General features: G+C 42.0%; 2 protein-coding genes across 11 annotated transcripts in view; one reads left to right on the forward strand and one right to left on the reverse strand.

The window, feature by feature from the left end:
* The window catches only part of LOC128098862 (pseudouridylate synthase 7 homolog), a 58685-nt gene extending 45388 nt beyond the window's left edge, over positions 1-13297 (reverse strand). The window contains exons 1-4 of one of the 3 annotated variants that reach the window (XM_052720341.1): positions 13097-13203; positions 6333-6751; positions 3960-4044; positions 3746-3847 (exon numbers count right to left, since the gene is read on the reverse strand). In XM_052720341.1, coding sequence (XP_052576301.1) covers positions 3746-3847; positions 3960-4044; positions 6333-6718 — 573 coding nt within the window. In that variant the 5' untranslated portion in view covers positions 6719-6751; positions 13097-13203. Of the gene's footprint in view, positions 1-3745; positions 3848-3959; positions 4045-6332; positions 6752-13096 lie in introns of all 3 variants that reach the window. The other 2 variants (XM_052720344.1, XM_052720342.1) reach the window with 2 other exon arrangements.
* Positions 13298-13325: 28 nt separating this feature from the next.
* Positions 13326-25049, forward strand: part of LOC128098861 (RAD50-interacting protein 1) — a 63466-nt gene continuing 51742 nt past the window's right edge. For 3 of the 8 annotated variants that reach the window (XR_008214361.1, XM_052720338.1, XM_052720337.1), the window contains exons 1-2: positions 18562-18764; positions 18955-19000. Coding sequence is in view for 7 of the 8 variants with exons in the window: in XM_052720338.1 (XP_052576298.1) it covers positions 18633-18764; positions 18955-19000 (178 nt within the window). In the remaining variant the exon portion in view is untranslated. Of the gene's footprint in view, positions 13431-18360; positions 18533-18559; positions 18765-18954; positions 19001-25049 lie in introns of those variants that run through there. The other 5 variants (XM_052720335.1, XM_052720331.1, XM_052720334.1 and 2 more) reach the window with 4 other exon arrangements.

The raw sequence follows: 25049 nt of genomic DNA on the forward strand, positions 1-25049 counted from the left end.
TAGGAAAATAACACAGTGAATCAGTGAAGACATGGCTCATTTCATCAACTATGCAAAAGTCAACAAGAATGCTTGGCTATTATTTCAGAAAACATTTTCCAGCTGCCTGATATTGATGATCCCAAGGGCTTGTGGACAGAGCATATCCATCTCCAGACACTACACAAGCACTTCAGATTCATCTTTTTCTTTAATCCTCGTAAGCTCCCTGTTAACCCACCATTGTGCCATATATGGAGATGAGAATGAGGTGCAGGGAAATCACAGAATATATTTGAAGTTACATAATGGGAAGGTATGAGAGCTGGATTTGAAACGAAGCAGTCAAGCCCTGTGATCACCCACAGAAGTTGCTTTTGGTATCTTTTCTAGACAAAAAGCATAGGGAGTCCCAGAGCAAGAAGCTGACAGACAAGCCTTCGGGGTATCAGAAAGTTAATACCTCTGGCAACTCAGCCCACAAGTGTCTCCTACTGAACTTTATTTTATATTAAATTATTTTATGGGGAAAAATCTAACACAATTAAGAAAACCAACATAAAGAAAATTTAAACTTATCATTCAAACAACTTTTTGTCAGCTTTCAACGTTTCTCACACTAAGAAACAGATTTTACCTCTATTCAATAGCACAAATGGCTGGATATGCCACATTATAAAAAAAAAAAAGATTTTTCAAAACATGATGATGCTGTATTCAGTGCACAGGAATTTTCTAATTCATTATCTTAAAAATGCTGATAGTGTAATATGTTAACTGGGCCACTTGACCTCTTGCAGAGGACCTGGGTTGGTTCCCAGCAACAAGTGGCAGGTTATAACCATCACTAAGTCTAGTTCCAGGAGAATTTAACACTCTCTTTTGACTTCCTTGGGTACCAGGCATGCAGGTGGTACATAGACATACAGGTAGACAAGACACTTATTATATAAAATAAACAAATACTAAAACAAAAAAGTATTTCCTCTTAATTTAATAGCTAAGGTAACTTGCCTATAATTTATGCCCTTTAAAGGTTAAAACTGGGGGGGCTATAGAAATAGCTCAGAGGATAAGAGCACTGATTGCTCTTCCAGAGGTCCTGAGTTCAATTCCCAGCAACTACATGGTGGCTCACAACCATCTGTAATGAGATCTGGTGCCGTCTTCTGGTCTGCAGTCATACATGCTGTATATACAATAAATAAATAAATCTTAAAATAAGTAAGTAAATAAATAAATAAATAAATAGCTCAGCAGGTAAGAGATCTGGATGTCCTCCCAGAAGACCTGGTTCCTATTCCCAGCACCCACATGGCAGCTCACAACTGCCTTTAACTCCAGTTCCAGGTGATCTGAGACACCCTTCTGGCCTCCTTGTGCACCAGGAACATAAGTGGGACACAAGCATATATCATGCAGGTAAAACACCCATAAACATAAGTAAAAGAAAAAGAAAAAAAGTTAAAACAGTTAGCAGACAACATAGCTGTCAGGATAAGAGTTAGTCTGTCACACGTGGGAAATGTACACAGGGTGATACAACACTATATTACACATTCAGGGAAACTTGTACTCTATCTTTAATTGTCCTTACAGACAACTCTTTCTTTTTTCTTTTTAAAAATGTATTTATTTTTATTTCATGAGTGTGTTTTGCCTGCAGGTATGTATTTGTACCACATGTGTGGCTGGTGCCAGAGAAGGTCAGAGGAAGGCATTGGATTGCCTGGAACTGGAGTTTCAGACAGCTGTGAGCTACCACGTGGGTGCTGGGAATTGAACTCAGGTCCTCTGCAAAAACAACTGGTCTTAACTGCTGTGGACATCTCTCTAGCCTTAACTGCTCTTCTAGACAATTCTTAAATCCATACTTAAAAACATAGGCAACCCCTCCCCCCACTGCCTATGGCCTGACTCTGGCAGTCACTGTTGGTCATGGCCGTGTGAGAAAAGGGGAAGGGAGGAGAGGACAGGGGCAAGACCCAAAGAAGCTGAAGAAACTACTTACTATTGATGACAATTAAAAAAAAGATTTCGCCAGGCGATGGTGGCACACACTTTTAATCCCAGCACTCGGGAGGCAGAGCCAGGCGGATCTCTGTGAGTTCAAGGCCAGCCTGGTCTACAGAGCTAGTCCAGGACAGGCTCCAAAGTTACAGAGAAACCCTGTCTCGAAAAAACGGAAAAGAAAAAGAATTCCAAATTTAATTTAAAAGATGTTTTTTGACAAATGTGATGGTGTCTTTAATTCTAACACTCAGGAGGCAGAGGCAGAGGCAGTCAGATCTCTGTGAGTTCAAGGCCAATATGGTCTACATAGAGAGTTCCAGGTTGTCTCAAAACAAACATTTTTTTCCAGACAGGATGATATTTAGTCCCAGCTATTCTTGGAACTCCTGATTCTCCTGCCTTCATTACCTAAGTGCTGAAATCCAGGCCTGTGATGGTGTGACAAGGTTAAGACACTATTTTGAGAAACAGAACACACGCCAAACAACCAACCCAGGAGCTTTTTTTTTTTTTTAAATGACTTACTCTGTGTTAAGGAGGTAAGTGCAAGAATGTGTGGACAACACAGGTTGATGCATGTGTAACGGAACTAAAGAGAGCTGTTTCTAGAGAGAATTCTGCCAAGCCTGGTGCCCTTTCAACAATGAAAAACATTATTTTTGTTGGTGATATAAAGAAGATATAGAGCTAGGTGTGGTAGAGCACGCCTTTAATCCCAGTGCTCAGGAGGCAGAGGCAGGTGGATCTCTGGAGTTCAAGGCCAGCCTAGTTTACAGAGTGAGTTCCAGGACAGTCAAGGCTACAAAGAAACCCTGTCTCAAAAAACCAAAAAAGAAGGGGGGGGGGAGGGGATATAGAACTCAATTTATGAGACTATTTAAAAAAGAATAGCAAGGCTAAAACTAAGTAAGCTGTGGAAAACAGAGAGTACATAAAGGGGGCTTGTTTCTGTAACTTCTGATTGGGGCAATAAACCTGTGCCGAGGTATAACCTGAGGGACTGAGGAGATAACTTAGTATAGGGCTTGCCAAGCAATCACATCCTTAGCTGGACTTCCAGAACCCATACTAAAGAGCTGGGCATGGTGATCCACACCTGCAATCCCAGCACTGGGGAGGCAAAGAGAGGCAGCTTCCTGGGACTCACCTGTGAGGCAGACAGGGCTAACTGGATGAATTCTAGGCCAAGTGAGAGACTGTCTCAGAAATCAAGGTAGATGGCTCCTGAGGAAGGACACCCAAGGTTGTCCCCTGGCCTTCACATGCACCTATCCACCTGTGCTCTCACACATAAAAGAAAAAGGTACAATAGTCAGGTATGGTGGTATAAACCTGTAACCTTGCCTTGGAAGATAGAGGCAGGAGGATCAAGAGTTTGAGGTCATCCTTGGCCATATAAGAGTCTGAGGCCAGGATAGGCTATATGGTCTCAAAAAACACAAGCTGGGTGTGCCGGCATACATTGTAATCTCAGCATTTGCAAGATGGAGATAGGAGGAAACAAGTTCAGCCTAGACTATGAGACCCTGTTTCAATAAGAACAAAACAAACAAACCTTTCCTTGATATATTTATGTTGAAATTGATTATTTATCCTGATTTAAACAAAGTAAAACTAAAACTAGTAGACTGCCCTTTGAGATCAATAGGACAAGCCACCTTTTTGTTAAACACAGCTAGCTCTTCTGTGGTAACTTATGAACATGCACCCTGAAGGAAGCACACAAACCCAAGCTCCCTCTTGCACTGCTTACCTCAATGGCAACACTGGTTTCTTTATTTTTGAAAAGCTGGAGCTCCTCCAACTGCTGCTTGTCCTCAGCTGTCAAAACAGTGAGCGCTTCTTCTGGAGGGTCCTTTAACCACAGAAAGCAAGTAAGTCACACAGAGACAGTAAAACTACCTTTCTAGGATCTTTAGGAAGAGCTACTATATACAACAGGTGGATTTTTCTAGAAAGATTTCTACCTCCTTGTCCATTGGAACAGATAAGTCATCCAAATGGCTGATCCGTCCATCTTTTCCAATTTCATGAACAACAAAGTCAGAATATCTAATGAAGAGAAAACCAAAGTTTTTAAGAAGTGAGCATTTTACTTTCTACTAATTTTAGGACAAACTTTACTCATTCTAAATAAGAGATTTAAAGAAAATCTCTTATTTTAATGAACACTGAAACACATATAGTTTCATACCTAAGTTTCTGAAATATTATTATAGAAAATATTAACAAATGCAAAATGAAAGCCATCAATGTTTATGGCTCCATTAGTATAGTGCTTGAGTAGCAAGCATGGATGAAGACTTGAGTTTGATCCTCAGCACCCATGTGAAAAAGCCACATGTGGGTGCCCATGTTTGTAATCTGTTGGGAAGGCAGAGACAAGAGGATCCCTGGAGCCTGCTGACCTGCCAGTCTATATGAATTGGCGAGTCCCAGGTTTTAAGACTGTTTCAGAAAACCAATGCAGAAGAACTGAAGAGATAGCTCAATGGTTAAGTGCACTGGCTGCCCTTGCAGAGAACATGGGTTTTGGTTCCCAGTAACCACATGGCAGTCCACAAGTGCTTGTAACTGTAAAATCAGTTCCAGTGGACCTGATGCCCTTTTCTAGCCTCCTTGGGCACTACACACACACGGTGCAGATAAACACATACAGACACTCACACCATACACATAAAATCAATCTTTAAAAATAATTATGTGGGGAGTGACTGAGGAGGGCTTCCACATATACATGCATACATCTAAGGTTATACAGTCTATCTAAGGTTATACAGTCTATCTTAAATTAAGTCATAAATAGAGTCAATTAATTAAAACTAAATAGTTGCCGGGGGGGGGGGGTGGGGGGGGGGGGGGTGGGGTGGGGGGGGTGGTGGTGGTGGTGGGGGGGGGGGGGGGGGGGTGGCACACGCCTGTAATCCCAGCACTTGGGAGGCAGAGGCAGGTGGATCTCTGTGAGTTTGAGGCCAGCCTGGTCTACAGAGCTAGTCCAGGACAGGCTCCAAAGCTACGGAGAAATCCTGTCTCGGAAAAAAAAAAGAAAAAAGAACCCCCCCCCCAAAAAAACAAACTAAATAATTAAATCAGAACCCAGTAAGTCTGTCATAAGCTACTGTGAAAGCTTTTTTCTATTATCACACTTAACATCCTCTTAACAACTTCCACAGTGACACTGGTATCCATCTTGTGGATGTGGATACTGAGGCTCAGGAGCCTCAGCTAACTATTAAGTAGCTGAACAGAGTCATATCCAAATTTTCCTGGCTCCAAACAACTTCTAGTTCCTACTGAAAAATATGGTTTATTCAGATAAAACAACTTAAGATTATAAGATGAATTCAGCAAGAAAAAAAAATACCTTGAAAATGTCTAAAAGAATTTAACAAAACAAATACCATACCCCCACACACTAACAATATGCATCACTGGGAAATTATGTTTATTTAAACAGTTCTAGGAAAAATCTCTCCTTGATAAGAAATAAGAATTCATCATAAGCCAGATTGTGAATTAAAGGCCAAACTGATTAAGGAGCAAGATTCTGTCAAGAAAGAACAAGAGAAAAGGCAAAAGAAACAGGAGAAACAGGAAGAAAGCAAGAACTATAATGGGTACAGTATAGTAAGAGTGTTTGCCTAGTGTGCATGAGGCTTTAGGTTCAAAACACAGGACCACAGAAAGCAAACATGTTCAGAATCCAAGACTATTTACTTAGGCAGCTCTCCCCACTCTGTCCCTTTTTTGATCAGAAATGTAAACAATCCTTGGGTTTAGAAAACTAAATTGAGGGGTTGGAGAGATGGCTCAGCGGTTAAGAGCACTGGCTGCTCTTCCAAAGGACCCGGGTTCAATTCCCAGCACCCATAAGGCAGCTTACAACTGTCAGTAACTTCAATTCTAGGGGACACCCTCACATAGATATTCATACAGGCAAAACACCAATGTACACAAAATAAAAATAAATAAATTATACAAAGAAAAAAGAAAAATACAAGGAAAGTTGGGTGTGAAGGCATATCCCCAAATTTCTAACACTCAAGAGTCTGAGGATTGAGAGTTCATGACAACTTCTGGGTTAACCTGGGCTACTTAGAGAGACACTGCCTCAAAAAAAACAAACAGCAAAAGATTTTCTTAAAAAACAAAGAGGGAACAAAGAAAAGGAAAATGGAAGAGCGGGACTGTAGCTCAGTTAGTGGAGCTTCGCTAGCATGCCTAAATCCTGGGGCTTGAATAGAGAAAAACAGAGAAAGCTAAACAAAAGACTATATTGCTGATTTCTTTCTGAAGGAAAGTATTAACACAACTAAAACAAACATGTTTACTAAACTCACCTTTCTTTTAAGATCCCTGAGAAGCCCTCATGAGGGCTCACAAACTTCGTGATGCCTACATCAAGTTCTGTGAGCCCATGCTTCATCATATCTGCAAAACTCTCGGGCTCCTCCTCTTCCCCTGTCTCTGAAAGACCATCTTCCTCCTCTTCCTCCTCTCGCACCTGAGCACTGGAATTCTTTTCATCTTTCTTGGCACCTTCAACTTCTGGAGGTCCAGGCTCATCCTCACTGCTGTGTAGACCGTCATTTTCTACCCCATCCTGACTGTTGGTCAGATAGCACTCTGAGACCTTCTGTTTCTTTGTCTCCTCCTGCAGGGCCACGCCATCATTATCTTCCACAACAAGGCACCCACGTTTCAGGGACATGCTTGTCATTTCCATCTTTAAGGCTCCAAAAAAAACATTTAAGAGGACCTTTCAGAGAGGAGAAAAGAGTAGAAGTTAACAATCTCCCATAAAGAAGCTAGTTTTGGTAAACAGAGGCACAGTGAACCTTGTTCAGAGGATCCTTAAAAAATCATTTATTAAAATAATTATCAGGGGTGTGGAAAGATGGCTTAATGGTTTAAGAAGCTTGCTGATCTTTCAGAGAACCCAAGTTTGGATCCCAACACCTATATCAGGTGGCTCACTGGACCTGCCAGTCTAGCTCTAGGGGATTAAATGCTCTCTTCTGGTCTTCTAAGGCATCACATACACATAGCATTCACTGACACACATTCATATAAATAAAACATGAAAGTATCTTTTTAATGAGAAAATAAGTAATTCTGATAAAGGCATACACTCAAAAGCCTAGAAACAGAAAACATAGTACAACAGTTGGTACCAATAGTCTCACGAATATAACCAGGTGCAGTGGCACATGCCTTTAATCCTAGTATTTGGAAGGCAGATCAGGTGGATTTCTGTGAATTTCAGGCCAGTCAGGGTTACAGAAGAACCCTACCTCAACAAACCAACAGATAAAAAACTTAAAAAAAACATATGTAGTTTTAAGCCAGAAATATGTTTTTTTTTTAGGGATTTAGCTTAAGAAAATAATTTAGAGAGGGGCTAGCAAGATGGTTCAGTAGTTAATAGTATTTGTTGCTCTTGCAGAGGACCTGGGTTTGGTTCCTGATACCCACTCACATGGTGGCTCACAACCATCCCTAATTTGTTTCAAGGGATCTGACGCTTTCTTTTGGCCTCTGCAGAAACTAGACATGCACGTGGTGCACATATATATATGCAAGTCAAACTCTCATACATAAACATTTAAAAACTAAAACAAAACAAACCCAAACCAAACAGAATATAAATTCAGGGGGTGAAGGGATGTCTCAGAAGTCAAGGGTACTTGTTGCTCTTTCAGAAGATCCATGTTCAGTTCCTAGCACCTGCATGTAGTAGGCGTACAACTGCCTGTAATTCGAGTTCTTGGGGATCCAATGCTCTGTTCTGGTGTCTGAAGCTACCTGTATACACACATATACATAAACAGACACACATGTATGCACATAAAACAAATTAAAAATAAGCTGAATAATGTGTAGATACAACTGACTAGGAACTGCAAAAGGTGATTACTTCTAGGTGAGGACTGAGGTGGTTAAGTGCTAGCAGTGTGCTTTCATTGAATACCACCACTGTTCTATTATAACTTTGTTCCAGGCATGTGCATCATCTTTTCAAAACTGATAAAATACAGTAGTATATAAATGAAAGCACACTCACACCATACCAAGAGTTATGGAGTACTGTTGTATAATACCAATAAAGTCATCCGGGTATGATGGTATACATCTGTAGCCTCAGCACTTGAGAGGTAGAAATTGAAGGACCAGGAGTTCGAGGCCAGCCTGGGATATAAGAGATAGTGATGGTGGCTTAGTCAGGAGGATCTCAACTTTCTCCCCAGCACTAATTTTCTTTTTTTGAAGCTGGAGCCTGGCAAGGTGTAGACAGAAGGATTCTCTGGGGTTCACTGCTAGCCAATCTAGCCAAACTGCTGAGCCTCATATTCAGTGAGAGACCTCTTCTCAAAAAGCAAAGCCAACAAGACAGCTTAGTGGTAAGGAAGTGTGAATGCCTGGCCTGGCTTGAGTTAGATCTTCAGGTAGAAGGGGAGAATAGATTCCCATAGTGGTCCTCTGACCTCCACAAGTACACCCACAAACACACACACATACATACAATTAAATATAAACAAATGTAATTAAAAAATAAAAAAAAATACTAAGGTGGAGAAAGATAGAAGACATCTGACATTGGCCTCTGGCCTCCCTCTGAATTTCCCTCAAAACATACGGACACAAGACAAAAATAAAACAAAACAAAATGAAACCAAACCAAACCAAACCAAACCACAAATTGTAAATATATCAGGTTGGTCTTAACTCTTAACTCTCTAACCTCAGCTTCTTGAGTGCTGAGATTGTAGATGTGCTCCACTATGACAGCTATGTTATATATGTGACCATAATTTAAAAAGACACAGCCCCCCAACAGATTATTATTTAATCGGACCAACTGCAAAATCTAAGAGCAAAATCTAAGACATCACACATACTTCCCCAGTGAAGAGGAACTCAGGAGAGGGGCAAACACAGAGCAATCAAAATAAAGATATTCTGGACGGTGTGTACTTATCTACTTGATCTTACTTGAAACTAAAATAGGGATGTTACGTTTTTCCTATTTTTGTTACATAGACAGAAAAGTGAACTTACCAACCAACTTAGCAAACATATCCATATAAACCATAAATGAGCTCCAAAAATACTCTAGTCCTCTAAGTATGGTTAATGAAAAACCAGAAATAGCCATGGTTAGATATTAAAAATCAAGGAAATTCTAAGGATTGGCAGATTTTGCTTCATGTCATAGACATGACCACCTGAGCAATCACTGAGAGGAGTAATTACAATAACGGGCTCGTTGCTGTCAAAGGACTGACTGGTCAGGAATCTTGCGGGCTGCAAGAATATATTATAGAGATTCAGCTATGTATTAAAGCTATACTTTGACCAGCCAAGGGTCTGTCAAAAGGCAAGCCATTTACTATGAATATTTGGTGTTATCCAGTTTTTAATATTCTACCTGTCTTCTGCTATGAAATTCTTGCGTGCCAAATACTATAGACCATTTGGCAAACAGATAAGCTCAGATCTGCTTAACTTCTAGGTAACTAACTCCCCTGCTGAGCCTAGGAGACAAGCAGGCTCCTAGACGTATAGCTTTGTTTCTTGTGCAAATGAAGCTCAGGCCATCCCCTTCCTTCAGCCTAGGGGCATTGCAGAGAGATTGAGGACAATAGGGTGTTTTACATAACCATGGCCAGGGAGAGGATAGGAGTGAACCGTGAGGCAGGAACAGCAGACACAGAATAGTGTGGCCAGAGAGAGAAGAGGAAGACAGGTTTTATAGAGGTTAAAGCAGATCTCGGGTAGAGTTTTCTGAAAGCTAGGAATAAGGAGCTAGGAAGGTGAGATGGAGGACAAAGGGACAGAGGGCATAGAGCAGGTCAAAAGCATAGGAGCTTACTAAAACTACGAGGACAGGAAAACTGAGCACAGAGAGAAGCTGAATGTGAGGACAGAGCTGAAGCTGTATAGACAGAATTGACTGAGAATAAAGTGAATGGACTAAAGATTAACTCAGTGTGCTTAGATTCATTTGATATCCCTTAGATTAGTATCCTTAGCCACTTGTAGCATCTGTTCTGGACCCTGATAGAAATCTCAAGGCAGGCGCTTGGGGGGAATTCGTTATACAGGAGGAGATTCTGACACCCGTTCACAGGCCACAACACTTAGCAGAGAGGCAAGCACAGCCAGAAAAAGCCATGCATGCAGCCTGGCTCAGGAACTTTATAGTCAGACCGTCCACCTCTCCCCCAGATTTAGAAGGAACACCAGATCTCCTCTGTAACTCAGAGCAAGATTCCTAGGTCTTGCAATTTAGTAAGTGGGTCACTTATCATCTTCTGAGTTGTTGGAAAACTAAAATATGATGCTTTGGACAAATATCTAATATCTCTCCCCATTCAACTTTGTTCATTGACATTTTTTTTTTTTCTTTTAACTTTGGAGCCTGTCCTGGATCTCACTCTGTAGACCAGGCTGGCCTTGAACTCACAGAGATCCACCTGCCTCTGCCTCCCAAGTGCTGGGATTAAAGGCGTGCCCCACCAACACCGCCGCTGCCACAGCCCTGTTCAGTGACATTTATTATGTCCCCAGGAGAGGAGACATGACAAATAACTAAGACCTGTTTTTTTTTTTTTTTTAACCCCCTCCCCTTTTGTTTGTTTGTTTGTGACAAGGTCTCACCACATAGCCCTGGATGTCCTGGAATACACTTATATAGACCAGGCTGGCTGACTACCTCTGCCTCCCAAGTGTTGGGATTCACGGTGTATGTCACCAGGCCTGGTCCCTAAGACATTTCTTATTCACTTTTTAATTCTTGAGCTATTGTTGATGCTAAAGCATGGTTTGCTTTTAAATACTTTTGCTTTTTGAGACAGGGTCTCATGAAGTGTTGTGCATGATGAGCAAGTGTACCCTCTGTCTTTACTTTGAGACAGGGTCTCATGAAGTGTTGTGCATAATGAGCAAGTGTGCCCTCTGTCTTTATTTTGAGACAGGGTCTTCCTAAATTGCTTAGAATGCCCTTACAATGCAGCCCAGGCAGCTTTGAACTTGTGGTTCTCCTGCCTAGGCCTATAAGAGCAGGCATGACTTAGAAACACTCTCTTTAAAGGCAGAGCACACTCTATATCCTCTTCTGAAAAAAGCCACTAAGACTATTAGAATCATTTACTCTAACATTTATTGAGTATAAATTATCCTGTGTAGGCACTAGAGAAAAATGGAAGACTTCTTGCAATGAAACAGATGACATTCTACTCGAGGATAGAAAAACAAAATAAATTGGCGGGGTTTGTGCTCAGAAGAACATTTGCCTATCATGCCCTAGGTTCAATCCTCAGTACTGCAAACAGCTAAACAAACCCTCTATGAGGACATGCAAGGCATTTAGAAGCAGAGAAAGATGAGCAGAGAGGGGTCATTTTGGGAGAAGCCTCCATAAAGATGTTTTAAAGACTTGAAGAAAGCAGACCTGAAAAATGGGTGAGAGTCCCACAGGGGCAGAACGGAACTCGTGAAGATCCCAGCTAGAAATTAGGGTGACAGACCAGTGGGTCTGTTATTTCTTTCCAGGATACAAAATCTCAGTTTCATTAGTGCCTTGTACTGCCTCTAACAAAAGTGTTGGAACAGCTGAGTGTGATGGTCCAAGCCTTTGAGTTCCAGGCCAGTCTAGTCTTCATAGAGAGTTCCAGGACAGCCAGGCTACATAACAGAGAGACTCTACCTTGACTAAGTCCCTGATGGTCCAAGCCTTTGAGTTCCAGGCCAGTCTGGTCTACATAGAGAGTTCCAGGACAGCCAGGCTACATAACAGAGAGACTCTACCTTGACTAAGTCCCGTCTCAAAACTATGTGTTCAAATGAACTTATTAAATTAACAAATTCTGTCTGTTGGCTATTTGCTAATTATTGGACATTATTTCACTCTTTCTCACTATAGTGAATAGTCTGATTTTTGACAGTTTCCTTCAATAATAAAAACATTGGGCGGTGGTGGTGCACGCCTTTAATCCCAGCACTCGGACTCGGGAGACAGAGCCAAGCGGATCTCTGTGAGTTCGAGGCCGGCCTGGTCTACAGAGCGAGATCCAGGACAGGCACCAAAACTACACAGAGAAACCCTGTCTTAAAAACCAAAAAAAAAAAAAGGGCTGGAGAGATGGCTCAGAGGTTAAGAGCACTGACTGCTCTTCCAGAGGTCCTGAGTTCAATTCCCAGCAACCACATGGTGGCTCACAACCATCTGTAAACGAGATCTGGTGCCCTCTTCTAGCCTGCAGGCACACATGCTGCATACATAATAAATAAATAAATCTTTAAAAAAAAAACCAAAAAAAAAAAAAAAAAAAAAACCATTGCCCTGCCACTGGGGCATACCAATTTACAGACGGCCACAGATTTTGTTGTTGTTGTTACTGGTGGTGTTTTAGAGTGGGAACAAATCAAAACACCACCTATATTTTAGTGATTTTTAAAAAAATTAATTCAAGTGGCCTTGAACTCTCTTCCATCCATACTTTGACAGGCGCTAATTAACAGCAATAATCCTGTGCTTCTTAAAGCCCCCTCCCTCAGTTTAGGCTGGTGGTAAGGACCAAAGGGTAAAGTAGCCTGCACAGTCATCCAGCAGAGGCTGGAGAAAAGACCCCTGATGCCGGCCTGATTGCTTCCGCGGGTGTGAGAAGAGCAGCGGCCCCCGAGGCCTGCCCAGTACGTAAGACGTTTGCGGCCAGTACCAGCACCAGGCTCAGACCGGTGCAGGGTAGTCGGACGATCTCGGGGATTGAGCAGGGCTGGGGAAATGAGTTTCGGGAGGCCTGAGGCACCTCCAAGCAAGGAAGGAGAGGAAAAAGTTCCGGTCCACAGCACCGCGGCCAAAGAGAGGATCTGGACGCAGCGCCGCCTAACGACCGGCCGGGATCAGGGCAAAGAGCCGGGATCAGGGAACACGGATAGGGAACTGGGGATCTGAGATCCTGGATCGAGGAGCATGGAGCAGATACTGGACAGCGAGGAATGTGGAGGAGGCGGAAAAAACTGGGGCGGCGCAAGCTGCGACCACGGCCGGCCGCGCGCGTCTCCGAAGGCCTGGGGCCGCGCCGCCTAGCCATGCACTTACCCGGAGCCTGCGGGCGCCGGCTAAGCGCGGAAGAAGGCGCTGGGCTCGGGACGCAGAAGGGCGGCGGCCACTCGGAGGAGACAGCGGCCAGCGCCAACCTACATAGGGTACACCGCGAGGAAACCGACACGTACAAGATCTCCCACCAGCCGCCGGGCTCGCACACGTGCGGCGTGGCGCGGCGCTGCGCAGACCACGCCCTAGGGCGGAGTCCGTCTCACCAGCCCCGGGTCCCGGCAGGACGCTCCGCCCACCAGCGCCCGGGAAGCCTCTTGCCACATGCAAAGAATTCTGAACACCTTTAGGGCTTCAAAAGCAGAGACTGCCTTTTCAGGTATTAATTGCGCTTGAGTGAGAGCTTCTTTCACAGTTACAACCTTTTATTATAGTTAATAGCACATATTAATTGAATGGGTTTCCTATCAATAATTCCATGCTTGTATTGTGTGCTTCGATCGTGTTCAGACAATATGACCATTTCTTGTTGCATCCAGTGAACAATAATGAAAAAAGAATCACTTTATTTCTCTTATACAACTTGGTACTTGCAAATATAACAAGAGCTAAGAATGCCAATCTCCCCAATTCCTCTTTAAGACAGGATTTTTGACTCTGTAACCCAGGCTGGCCTAGAACTCAGGGCAATCTACTGCTTCAGTCTGTTTTTGCCACTTCTTAGTTTTGACAATTCCCCAGTAGGACTATCTTCAATAAAATCCCATAATTGCTGATTTATGCTTTGAGGTAAAGAAATATAAAATGTATTTTTCTTCTCATGCTCTTCAAGTAGCAAACTGATCAATTCAAAGCACCTTATAACATTTCAGATGTAATTTTTTGCCAGACTTCAACTCAGGGCAAAAAAAAAAAAAAACACCCAAAACAAAAAACCAACTCAAGATGTGTGGAATGACGGTTTGAAAGAAAATGGCCCTCAAAGGGAGTGACACTATTAGGAGATGTGGCTTTGTTGGATTGGATATGGCCTTGTTGGAGGAAGCGGGTCACCGTGGAGGTGGGTTTTGAGGTCTCATGTATGCTCAAGATTCTACCCAGTATCTTAGACCACTTGCTGTTGCCTGCCAGATGTAGGACTCTCAGCTCCAGCTCCAGCACCATGTCTGCCTGTACACTGCCATGTCCCTCCATGATGATAATGGACTGAACCTCTGAACTGTAAGCGAGCCACTCCAATGAAGTGTTTTCCTTTATAGGAGTTGCTGTGGTCATGGTGTCTCTCCACAGCAATAGAAACCCTAACTTAGACACCGAGTGTCACAAGCCTCTCGTCCCAGCACCATGATGGGGGCAGAAGGACCAGAGGCTTAAGGTCATTTTGGGCTATTTAATGAATCCCAGATAAACATAGGTTAGGTAAGAACTTGTCTCAAATTAAAATTTATTTCAAACCTTTGTATTTCTCTTAGACTTGTGTTTGTTGTATTTCTGTGTATATGTTCACATATGTGATGATTAGTCTTACTTGTCAATTTGACAGAATCTAGAATTACCTGCCTATGTATGCAGAATTATCCCTATTGAGTTAATTGAAATGGGAGGACCCAAATAATATTAACAGCATAATTCCTTGACTGGGATGCTGGAGCATGTAAATCAGTGGTTCTCAACCTGTGAGTCGTGACCCCTCTTGAGGGGGTGAATGACCTTTTCACAGGGATTACCTAACACCATGGGAAGCATTAGATATTTAAATTATGATTCATAACAGTAGCGAAATTCCAGTTTTGAAGTAGCAACAAAAATAATTTTATGGCTGGGAACTGCATGAGGAACTGTATTATAAGTTTGCATCATTAGGAAGGTTGAGAACCACTGGTGTAAATGAAAAGAGAGAGCCGAGCATCATCATTCATTGTTCTCTGTTTCCAATAGTGGACATGATATGACCAGCTGTTTCAAGGTCCTGGTGCCTTAGCTTTCCTTCCATAATGGACTGTACTCTTTTTTTTTTTTTTTGGTTTTTCGAGACAGGGTTTCTCTGTGTAGCTTTGCACCTTTTCCTGGAACTCACTTGGTAGCCCAGGCTGGCCTTGAACTCACAGAGATCCGCCTGGCTCTGCCTCCCGACTGCTGGGATTAAAGGCGTGCGCCGCCACCACCGCCCGGCGGACTGTACTCTTGAACTGTGAGTCGTCATAAACCCAGTCTACCTTAAGTTGGTTTCATCACAGGAAAGAAAACAAAACTATGTTCAATTCTGAGTTCAAGGAGACCAGAGGCCCATATTGGGTGCTTTCCTCTATCACTTTCTATCTTATTTATTTATTGATTTTTATCATTGTGTGTTTGTGGTATGTGTGTATGTGTGTGCATGTACACATGTGGAGGCCAGAGAACAATTCTGTAGAAGTTGGTTCTCTCCTTCTACCTTTACATGGTTTCTGGGGATAGAACCCAAGTAATCAAGCTTGCTTGTTAAGTGCCTTCCCCATCTGAGCCAGCTTCATGGCCCCTCTACCTTACTTTTTGATAAAGTTTTTCACTGATACTAGAGCTCTTCTATTTAACTAGACTGGTTGACAGGAGAGCTTAAGGATCCTGCTTCCTAATGCTTGTATTACAGCTATCTGCTGTGCCCAACTTTTTACATGAGTATTAAGATCTGAATTCAGGTCCTCATGCTTGCACAGCTAACGCTGTATCAATTAAACCATCTCCCCAACCAAAGACGTCTTCTTAAAATATGGATTTAATGTGAAGATTCAGCTAATTGAGTCATTGTCTTAAATACTTTTCTACTGCTATAATGATATACCATCTCCAAGGCAACTTACAGGAAAAAGAATTTATTGAGGGCTTAAAGTTTCAGAGGGTGAATACTTGACGATCGTCATGGGAAGCATGGCGGCAGGCAGCTAGGCAAGACACTGGAGCAGTAGCTGAGAGCTTACATCTGATCCACAAGTACGAGGTAGAGAACATCAGGAATCTTTTGAAACCTTAAAGCCAGCTGCTAGTGACACACCTTCTCCAACAAGGCCTCCCACTCCTTCCCAAACAGTTCTACCAACTGGAGACCAAGTATATGAACATATGAGCCTATGGTAACCATTCTCATTGAAATCACTATGTCATATATAATTATTCTACATTGCTTTCCTCTAGGATTATTCACCTCAGTTACATACCTGAATTCTTTCCTTTGTCCTTAATTCATTCATTCACTTTTTTTCTTTTTAAGATTGGTGCTCAGTATATAGCCCAGGCTGGCCCCAAATTCAAGATCTTCCTTCCTCAGTCTCCCAAGTACTGCAGTTATAGGCATATGGCACCATGCCTGGCTCATTTCACTAGTTCTTGTACAATCTCATACTCTTGGGCTATGGTAAATTAATAAAAATTAATAAATTAATGCCCCAAGGTCAGCAGATTCAAATACAACTATGTGGTATAATTTAGCCCAGATTTTATTTTAATTTTTTTTTCCGAGCAGATTTCTCTGTGTAGCCTTGGCTGTCTTCAAACTCACTCTGTAGACTAAGCTCGCCTCAAACTCACAGAGATCTGCCTCTGCCTCCCAAGTGCTGGGATTAAAGGCATGTGCCACCATTGCACAGCTCTATTTTAATTTTTAAAAATTTTATTATTTTATTATTTTTATTTTTAAAGCATCTAGATGTTTTGCCGGTATACCAACTGTGTTCCTGTTGCCTGAAATCCAGAAGTTACACCATTGGAATTAGAGTTATAGCCAGTTGTCAGCTGCTGGGTGTGCTAGGAGGTGAACCTGGGTTCTCTGGAAGAGCAGCTAGTACTCTAAATTGCTGAAGGTATCTCTCTAGACCCTAATGTTTATTTACTTAATGAGACATAGTCTCACTATGTGTCTCTGGCTGTCCTGGAACTCACTATGTAAATTAGGTTTGCCTTGAACTCACAGATTCACCTGCATCTGCCCTCTGTGTTCTGGGCTAAAAGGCATGAGCCACCACTCCCGGCTCCTAATTTTTATTTTCATTTTATGTGTGTGGGTGTTTTGTCTGCATATATGTTTACACCATAGTGAGTTTTCTTCTCACTGAGTAGTTTCTGTTCTCTCTCTCTCTCTCTCTCTCTCTTTTTTTTTAGAGCTGAGGATCGAACCCAGGGCCTTGTGCTTGCTAGGCAAGCACTCTACCACTGAGCTAAATCTCCAACCCCAGTTTCTGTTCTCTCTAAAGATTTTTTTCTGCTGGGTCCTCTTTTGTTTTGGTTCAAAAGCACTGCCTTCCCGGATTTGTTTGTGAGGTTGTCAAATTTCCAGATTCTCTACCTATCCCTTGCTTCTAAGTCACTCCAGTTCTTCCTTCTGCTAGGCAAAGTGCATGTTAGATTTTGAGTGCTTTTCTTCTATTATGCTTCCAGAATGTTTCAACCCTCTTGCAAACAGATCTGGACTCTCCAATTGGAAAATATGAAGGTCATCTCTAGGCAATCTGACCAGCATTAAATAAAGATCTAGAAAACCAGCATTCGTTGGTAAATTCATGCCAAGCCAAATAACCTACCCTGACTCTTCTGATCACCACGCTCATTCTCATTTTCGGAACATCAGAATATTGTCTAAATATTTATTTAAACTTACAGATTCACATAAAATCTATGGCATGGAAGGAGAACTATATGTTTCATTATTACTATTAGAATTTTTAAATTTTTATTTATTGATGGGGCTAGAGGAGACGTGCGGAGGTCAGAGGACAACTTGTAGGAATTCATTCTCTCTTTCCACCATGGTGTGGAACTCAGATGTCTTGGTGGTAAGAGTATTTATAGGCTGAGCTATCTTGCAATAGGCATTCTCTATGTTGCCCTAGTTGATACCGAACTCTCTTTATAGCTATACAGGAACTAGTAGCAATTCTCCTGCTTCTGCTTCCGAATCAAGAGGCTTGCCCATCATTAGGGGGCCAAAGCCAAAATATTTTCTTTATTTTGAGACAAAGTTACAAGTAGTCAAGGGCAGCCTTGAACTCAGTTTGTAGCTGGAGCTGACTTTGAACTCCTGATCCTCCTGCCTTTCTTGACCTCCCAAATGGTGGGATTACAAATGTGAGTCACCATGCCAGGGCCGAATTCTACTTTTATTAACTCCAAAGAAATGGAGGGAGCTCTGTCACAGCGGAGGACGCGAGCCCCTACCGGGCTGAGAAATAGGAGGGCCACCGGGTTCCCTGAGCGGCCGATCTGACAGCCAACCAGGAGGGGGCGCCATGGAACAGGACAGCGGCGACGCAGATAGGTCTCTCTAGCTGAGAGAACGGAACCAGAGAGAGGGTGAAAGGAAGTCGAGGTGGCCCTCGATCTGGCGTCTCTGAACGCTGTGGCTGCGGTTGCCGGATTCTGTAGGCTAGGCTGGCGGCGTATGGAATCGAGGACTTGCGCGGAGGCAGAATGCTTCCAGCTGGCGAGATAGGCAAGGTGCCGGCAGCCTCGGTGAGGTGTCTCTGGAAACCCGGGGAAGGAACATTGGTGACCCTGTAAGGTGGCACAGACCTCCCTGGGGAGATTGTCCCCGCCAGGTTAACCTGGAAGCATGTGGAGGTGGTTCCCACGGTCCGAGGCAGTCAAGGACTTCCCAGGGGAAGTAGTCACAGTGGAGTGTCTTTCATTGTCCCAGGAAGATGACAGTATTGGAAGTTGGCGGTGGCCTCAGTGTCCTGGCAGGGTAATTCAGAGCCTGGGGAGGTGGTACAGATTTCTGAGGTGGCAGTGGTGGCATTAGGGAGGTGGGTCAGGAATGCCCCTGGGAGAGGCGCCTAGCACCTCTCCAGCTGACAGTAGGGGGCCTTTTGGAGCCCTGCATGAACTCCACTTATTTAAATCTAACTTGTTTGCTATACCTGTTTTTCTGCCAGTGCTGTACCGCAAGCGGTGACGAAATGAAGAACACAGAGGAGAAAAGTAAGCAGCTCCAAACCCTTAGCTGTTTTTGCCTAACTATCCCTCGCAGCGTGCTCTTTCAGGGTCTGCAGAAGAAGTTTCTTTGCCTGCTACCTTTTAAAGTATTTTTTCTGTACAATGTTTAAATAGTAATAAATACTAGTTATCTTTGCACGTGGGCTTTTGTCTAAGATTGTAAAATACAGAAAGAGCACTTTGAGACTCCTACCTAGTGCCCCAACTAGTATGACTTCACTGGGGCCTGTCATTTTAATGAAACATCAGCTTGTTATTAGGTATTTGGAGGGAGTGATGCTGGTCACTGTTACTGGGTTCAAGGAAGAGGTCTGATAATTGCTTAATTATAGTTTTACCTTCAGTGAATTTGCAATTAAAATTTGCTGCAGGTAATCCTGGGTCTTGGTCTGGATAGGGGACAAAGGAAATATCTGATACCCCCATTTCCTACCTAGGACAGGAAAATATGTCAGGAATGTGGATATTTGTCATTTCACTTTAATGAGATAAGCATAGCAAGTTATTAGAAATCTAGTATTCTTCAGAGCTGTTTTTGTTATTTTGTGGTTTGTTTTTTTTTTTTGGTTTTTCGAGACAGGGTTTCTCTGTGTAGTTGTGGTTTTTTTTTTTAATATTTAAAAAAAATTTTTTTAAATAAGCTCAAATGTAGCCCAGGTTGGCCTCAGACTATGTGACTAAGGATGACCTTGAATTCCTGATCTTTATGCCTCTATCTCCCAGGTGCCACATGCCCAACCTCTACAGGAGCTTTTGAAGGACTTTTTTTTCTCCTTTTGTAAGAGGAAAGAGAAGAGCATGTAATAGCTCTTTTGTGTGTTAAGAGTTCAGTTCAATTACTTTGACAAGCAGGCTGATAAAAATTAGCAGTAAGAGAAAGGGTACCCACGTTTACCATGTGGCTCTTAGGAGTAAGATTTGCCCTTACTATTGGCTACTGATAAGCTTCTTGGAGTTGGAAATATGGCTTGGTGCTTAAGAGTGCTTGCTGCTTTTACAGATGACCTGGGTTCAGTTCCCAGAACCCAGGGTGACAGCTCAGTACTCTAGTTTCAGGAGTATAAATGCCCTGTTCTCGTCTTTTAGGGCTCTTGCTTACACCTGGTGCACATAAACTCATGGAAGCAAACACATGTGCCCATAAATTAAATGAACAAATCCTTAAAAGAAAAAAAGAAGAAATGGGCTGGTAGGTATTTATTACAGTGGCAGAGTTCTTGGCTAGCACTTTGGAAGCCATGGGTTTGAACTTAAGCACTACCAAACAAACAGAAAATGGACTTAGCTGTTAAGAGAATTCGCTGTTCTTCCAGAGGAGCTGGGTTCAATTCTGAATACCCACAGGCTGGCTAACAAACACTTGTAACTATAGTTCTAGGGGATCCAATACTGGCTTCTGGCCAGTGTCTGGCCTTTGTGTACATTGAATGAATGTGGTTCACAGACATTCCTGAAGGCAATGCATCTATACACATAAAAATAAAATCTCCTAAAGTTAAAAGAAACACAAACAAACCATTCCTTCTGTACCTTTGTCCCACTTAGATGCCATGACTCTTGACATCAGCTGATCTGTCATTTAGAATGTCAGGTACAAACTACTGCAGTAAGGACTTTGTCCTTGTGTATCCAGTGGCTCAGTCAGCGGCTCTGCGATGCTGACTGCTCTATAAAAAATAAAAAGGGAGAGACAGAAACCTCCCAAGCTAGGTGTGATGGCTCATGTCTGAAATCCCAGCCCTTAGGAGGCAGAGGCAGGAGGATTGCCATGATTTGGAGACTAGTTTAGGTCACAGAATTAGAACTTATCTTTTTATTTTTTAGATCCTTATTTTTTAGTTATGTGCAGTATAATTAAGCCTAGACTGTCCTCTTTTTTAAATTTAATTTTTTTATTTTTATGGTGTTTTGCTTGCATGTATGTCTGTGCACCATATGCGTGTCTGGTGCCAGAGGAGGCCAGAAGAGGGCTTCAGATACCTGGAACTGGAGTTAAGATGGTTCTAAGGTGTTGTGTGGATGCTGGGAATCAAACCCTGATCTGCAGAAGCAACAAGAGCTATTCTCCAGTCCATAGATCCTTTTTTTTTTTTTTTTTTGTCTTGGTTTTTTCAAGCCAGGGTTTCTCTGTGTAGTTTTGGTGCCTGTCCTGGATCTTGCTCTGTAGACCAGGCTGGCCTCGAACTCACAGAGAGTGAGTTGGCTCTGCCTCGGGAGCGCTGGGATTAAAGGCATGTGCCACTGGCCATAGATCCTATCTTAAGAAACCAAAAAATAAAACCAAGTACGGTGTTGCAAGCCTGTAATCCCAGCACCCAAGAGGTGGAGACATGAGGATTAGAAGTTGAAAGTCAACGTCATCCTTGACTGCTACATAGCAAGTTGAGACCAGCTTGGAATACATGAGATCTTTCTCAAAAGCAAATAAGCAAACATAAATAGATAATACAAACCTATTTATAATTTTGAAGGATATCATGTGCTTAAGCATGTAGTATGCCACATTTAAATATTTACATGTAGTGGTTGTAATTTTTGTTGTTTAAAGTGAAGGTAGAATTGACTGCCCAAGATACAGAAACCCACGTCTGCCAAATATACTCCACACAACTCATTTGTTATATTTATGAAAGGTTCTTAAGAAGATATTAAGAGTTTCGGACATGATTGCAGTTGGATTATTTTATTCTTTGAGACACCGCAGTTTTATGTGTCCCAGGCTGGTTTTAAATTTGCTGTGTAGCTGAGGATGACTCTGAACTTCCCTTCTTCCTCCACTTCCCCAGGACTTGCATTATGGGTGTGTGCCATTACATTTGGTATCTCCAGTCCAGGAGATGAATCCAGAACTTAATGTATGCTTGGCAAGCACTTTACCAATTGAGTCACATCCCTAGCCACAGATAATTATATTTTAGTATATGACTGTTATTATTGTGATTAACATATACATCAGATATTATTCAAGTTTAGATATAGAAAAAACTCTGTGTGTATATGGAGAAAAGAATAAAAATAGTTTTGGATTAAAAGCCAGGAAACATGAATTTTAGTCTGATTTTTAACCTTTATAGACTGGGGTGCCAGGCAGTGGTGGCGCACGCCTTTAATCCCAGCACTCGGGAGGCAGAGCCAGGCGAATCTTTGTGAGTTCGAGGCCAGCCTGGTCTACAGAGCGAGATCTAGGACAGGCACCAAAACAACACAGAAACCTTGTCTCGAACCCCCTCCCCCAATATATATATTATAGACTGGTACATACATTATTACTTACTTTATAGTTTGGAAGTTGAGACTTAGCCTTGTTTATTTCTCCTATTGCTTCTCATCTATTGTAAATGATCAAATTCTCCTTTTTTCTAAATAAAAAAATTTATTGCATTTTATTTTGTGTGTGTGTGTGTGTGTATCAGAGGACAATTTATGACAGTTAGCTCTCTTTTTTTACCATGTGGGTCCTGGGTAACAAACTTAGGACAGCAGGTGTGGCGGCAAGTGCTTTTACCTGCTGTGCCATTTGGCTGGGTAATTCTTCTTTAATTTATTGATTCATTATTTTTGCAGAACCGAGAATTGAATGTAGGTTTTTGCTTAGTTCGGGCAAGTGCACTATCACTGAGTTACAATGTTGGCACCAAAATATTTTAATTCTTGTAAGTTAAATAGAACAAAGGAAACTAAATTGTTTTCTGGAGTAGGGAGAAAAGAGAGGGAATGAGTACCTGGCAACAAACACATGGTATATAATTGTTCTTTTACATTTCTTTGTGCTTGTGTGTATAAACACATCCCAGAACACACAATTTGCAGGAGTTGTTTCTACCCCTACACTATGGGGTTTCCAGGGATTAAATTCAGGCATTCAGCCTTTTCAGCAAGTTCCTTTACCCAATGAACGATCTCGATGGCCTTGTAATTTGTTATTGTTGTTTTGTTTTAGATTTATGTATTTATTATGTATACAGTATCTGTCTGCATGCATGTCTGCATGTCAGAAGAGGGCACCAGCTCTCATAGATGGTTACGAACCACAATGTGGTTGCTGGGAATTGAACTCAGGACCTCTGGAAGAGCAGTCAGTGCTCTTAACCTCTGAGCCATTTCTCCAACCCTTTTGTTTTGTTTTTATATTTTTATTTATTTATTACTATTAAGTGTGTGTGTATGATGTATATGTGTGGGTGTGGGCATGCCATGCTGTGATTGTGGAGATCAAAGGACAACTTTATGGAATTAGTTCTCCTGATCTATCTTTATATGGATTCTGGTTGAATTCAGGTTGCAAGACTTGCAAGGCATGCACCTTTACCTGCTGAGCATTCTCTCTGGTCCTGTAATTTGTTTTTTGCAGGGGTTTGAGACACAGTCTCACTATATAGTTCAAGCTGGCCTTGAATTTATATTAGTTTTTCAGACTCCTGAGTGCTGGCCTTAGGTAGGTATGAACAGTATCTCATATACATTTTCATTTAGGCCTATCTTCATTTAGATATGATAGAGTCCTTGCCTAGAATGCTCAGTGCTCTAGGTTCAGTACCCAGAACCACATAAAACAGTGTGGTGGAGCATCTGTAATCTCAGTAAACACTTGGAATATAGAGTTAAGAGGATCAGAAGTTCAAGATCATCCCCAGCTGTATAGAGAATTCAAGGCCTGCCAGGCTACAGAGACCTGATCTCAAAAACAAAAGCTCTAAACTAAAATGTGTATGCATACTCACACATACACACACACACACACACACACACACACACACACACCCATAAAAAAGAATCAGGTTATGTATAGAAACAGCTACTTTGAAAATAAACCATTTATAGTAGAGTAGGAGAAGAAAGGTAATGTTGCCTAATATTAGTCATCCCCCTCCTCCCTCCAATTCTGAAGAAGCTGTCAAGAAGTTCCTATGAGGTGCAGGGTGGCTGAGTCTATGGCACAGATGATCATCAAATTAGCAGTGCTATTGAGCCATAAATTTTAGGACAGTAAGAGATGATTTAATTGCTTTAAAGTTTTGTTTCTTTCTGTTTTTTTGTTTTGTTTTTTAGAAAGTTGTTTTTTTTTTTTTTTTTTTTACTGTGCAGCCCAAGTAGGCTTAGAACTCTGGATTCCCCTATATCTACTCCTTAGTTCTGGATTACAGGTGTGCACCATCACATCTGACTCATTTAACTGCTTTTGAAGTTGATTATTTTGTTTAGTAAAAAATGTTTTAATTTGTTTGAAAATGCTTGAAACTTTTTTGTTTGTGTATTTGACCTGTGCTTCACCAGAAAGTATTTGTGGCAACTTAAACTGTGTGTAGTAAGCATCCTATGATAATGAGAGAAGGGAGTGCTCAGGGTGAGGGCTGGTTCATAGAGAAGATCAGTGTTCAAGCACAGGATAAACTAGGAATTTTCCTAACCCAAATGGGATAAGAGTAAAGCGGAGGCAGAGGCAGGCCTCTGTGAGTTCGAGGCCAGCCTTGTCTACAGAGTGAGATCGAGGACAGGCACTAAAACTACACAGAGAGACCCTGTCTTGAAAAACAAAAACAGGGACTGGAGAGATGGCTCAGAGGTTAAGAGCACAGACTGCTCTTCCAGAGGTTCTGAGTTCAATTCCCAGCAACCACATGGTGGTTCACAACCATCTGTAATGAGATCTGGTGCCCTCTTCTGGCCTGCAGGGATGTGTGTGGGCAGAACATTGTATACATAATAAATAAATAAATAAATCTTAAAAAAAAAAGAAAAAGAAAAACAAAACAAAACAAAAAAGCAAAGCTCACAGCCATCTCTGATTCCACTCTTCATTACTTTTTTTTAAATATTATTTTTATTTTATGTGCACTGATGCTTGTCTGCATATATGTCTGTAGGAGGGTGTCAGATACCCTATAACTGGACTTACAGACAGTGGTGAACTGCCATGTGGGTGATAGGAATTGAAGCCAAGTCCTCTAGAAGAGCACCAGTGCTCTTAACTGCTGAGCCATCTCTTTAGTCCCCAAATTACTTGTTTTAATGTTTAATAAATTTTGCCCTCCAT

The sequence above is a fragment of the Peromyscus californicus genome, unplaced genomic scaffold, assembly GCF_007827085.1.
Source record: "Peromyscus californicus insignis strain IS unplaced genomic scaffold, ASM782708v3 Scaffold_6__1_contigs__length_162567912, whole genome shotgun sequence".
NCBI lineage: Eukaryota > Metazoa > Chordata > Mammalia > Rodentia > Cricetidae > Peromyscus > Peromyscus californicus.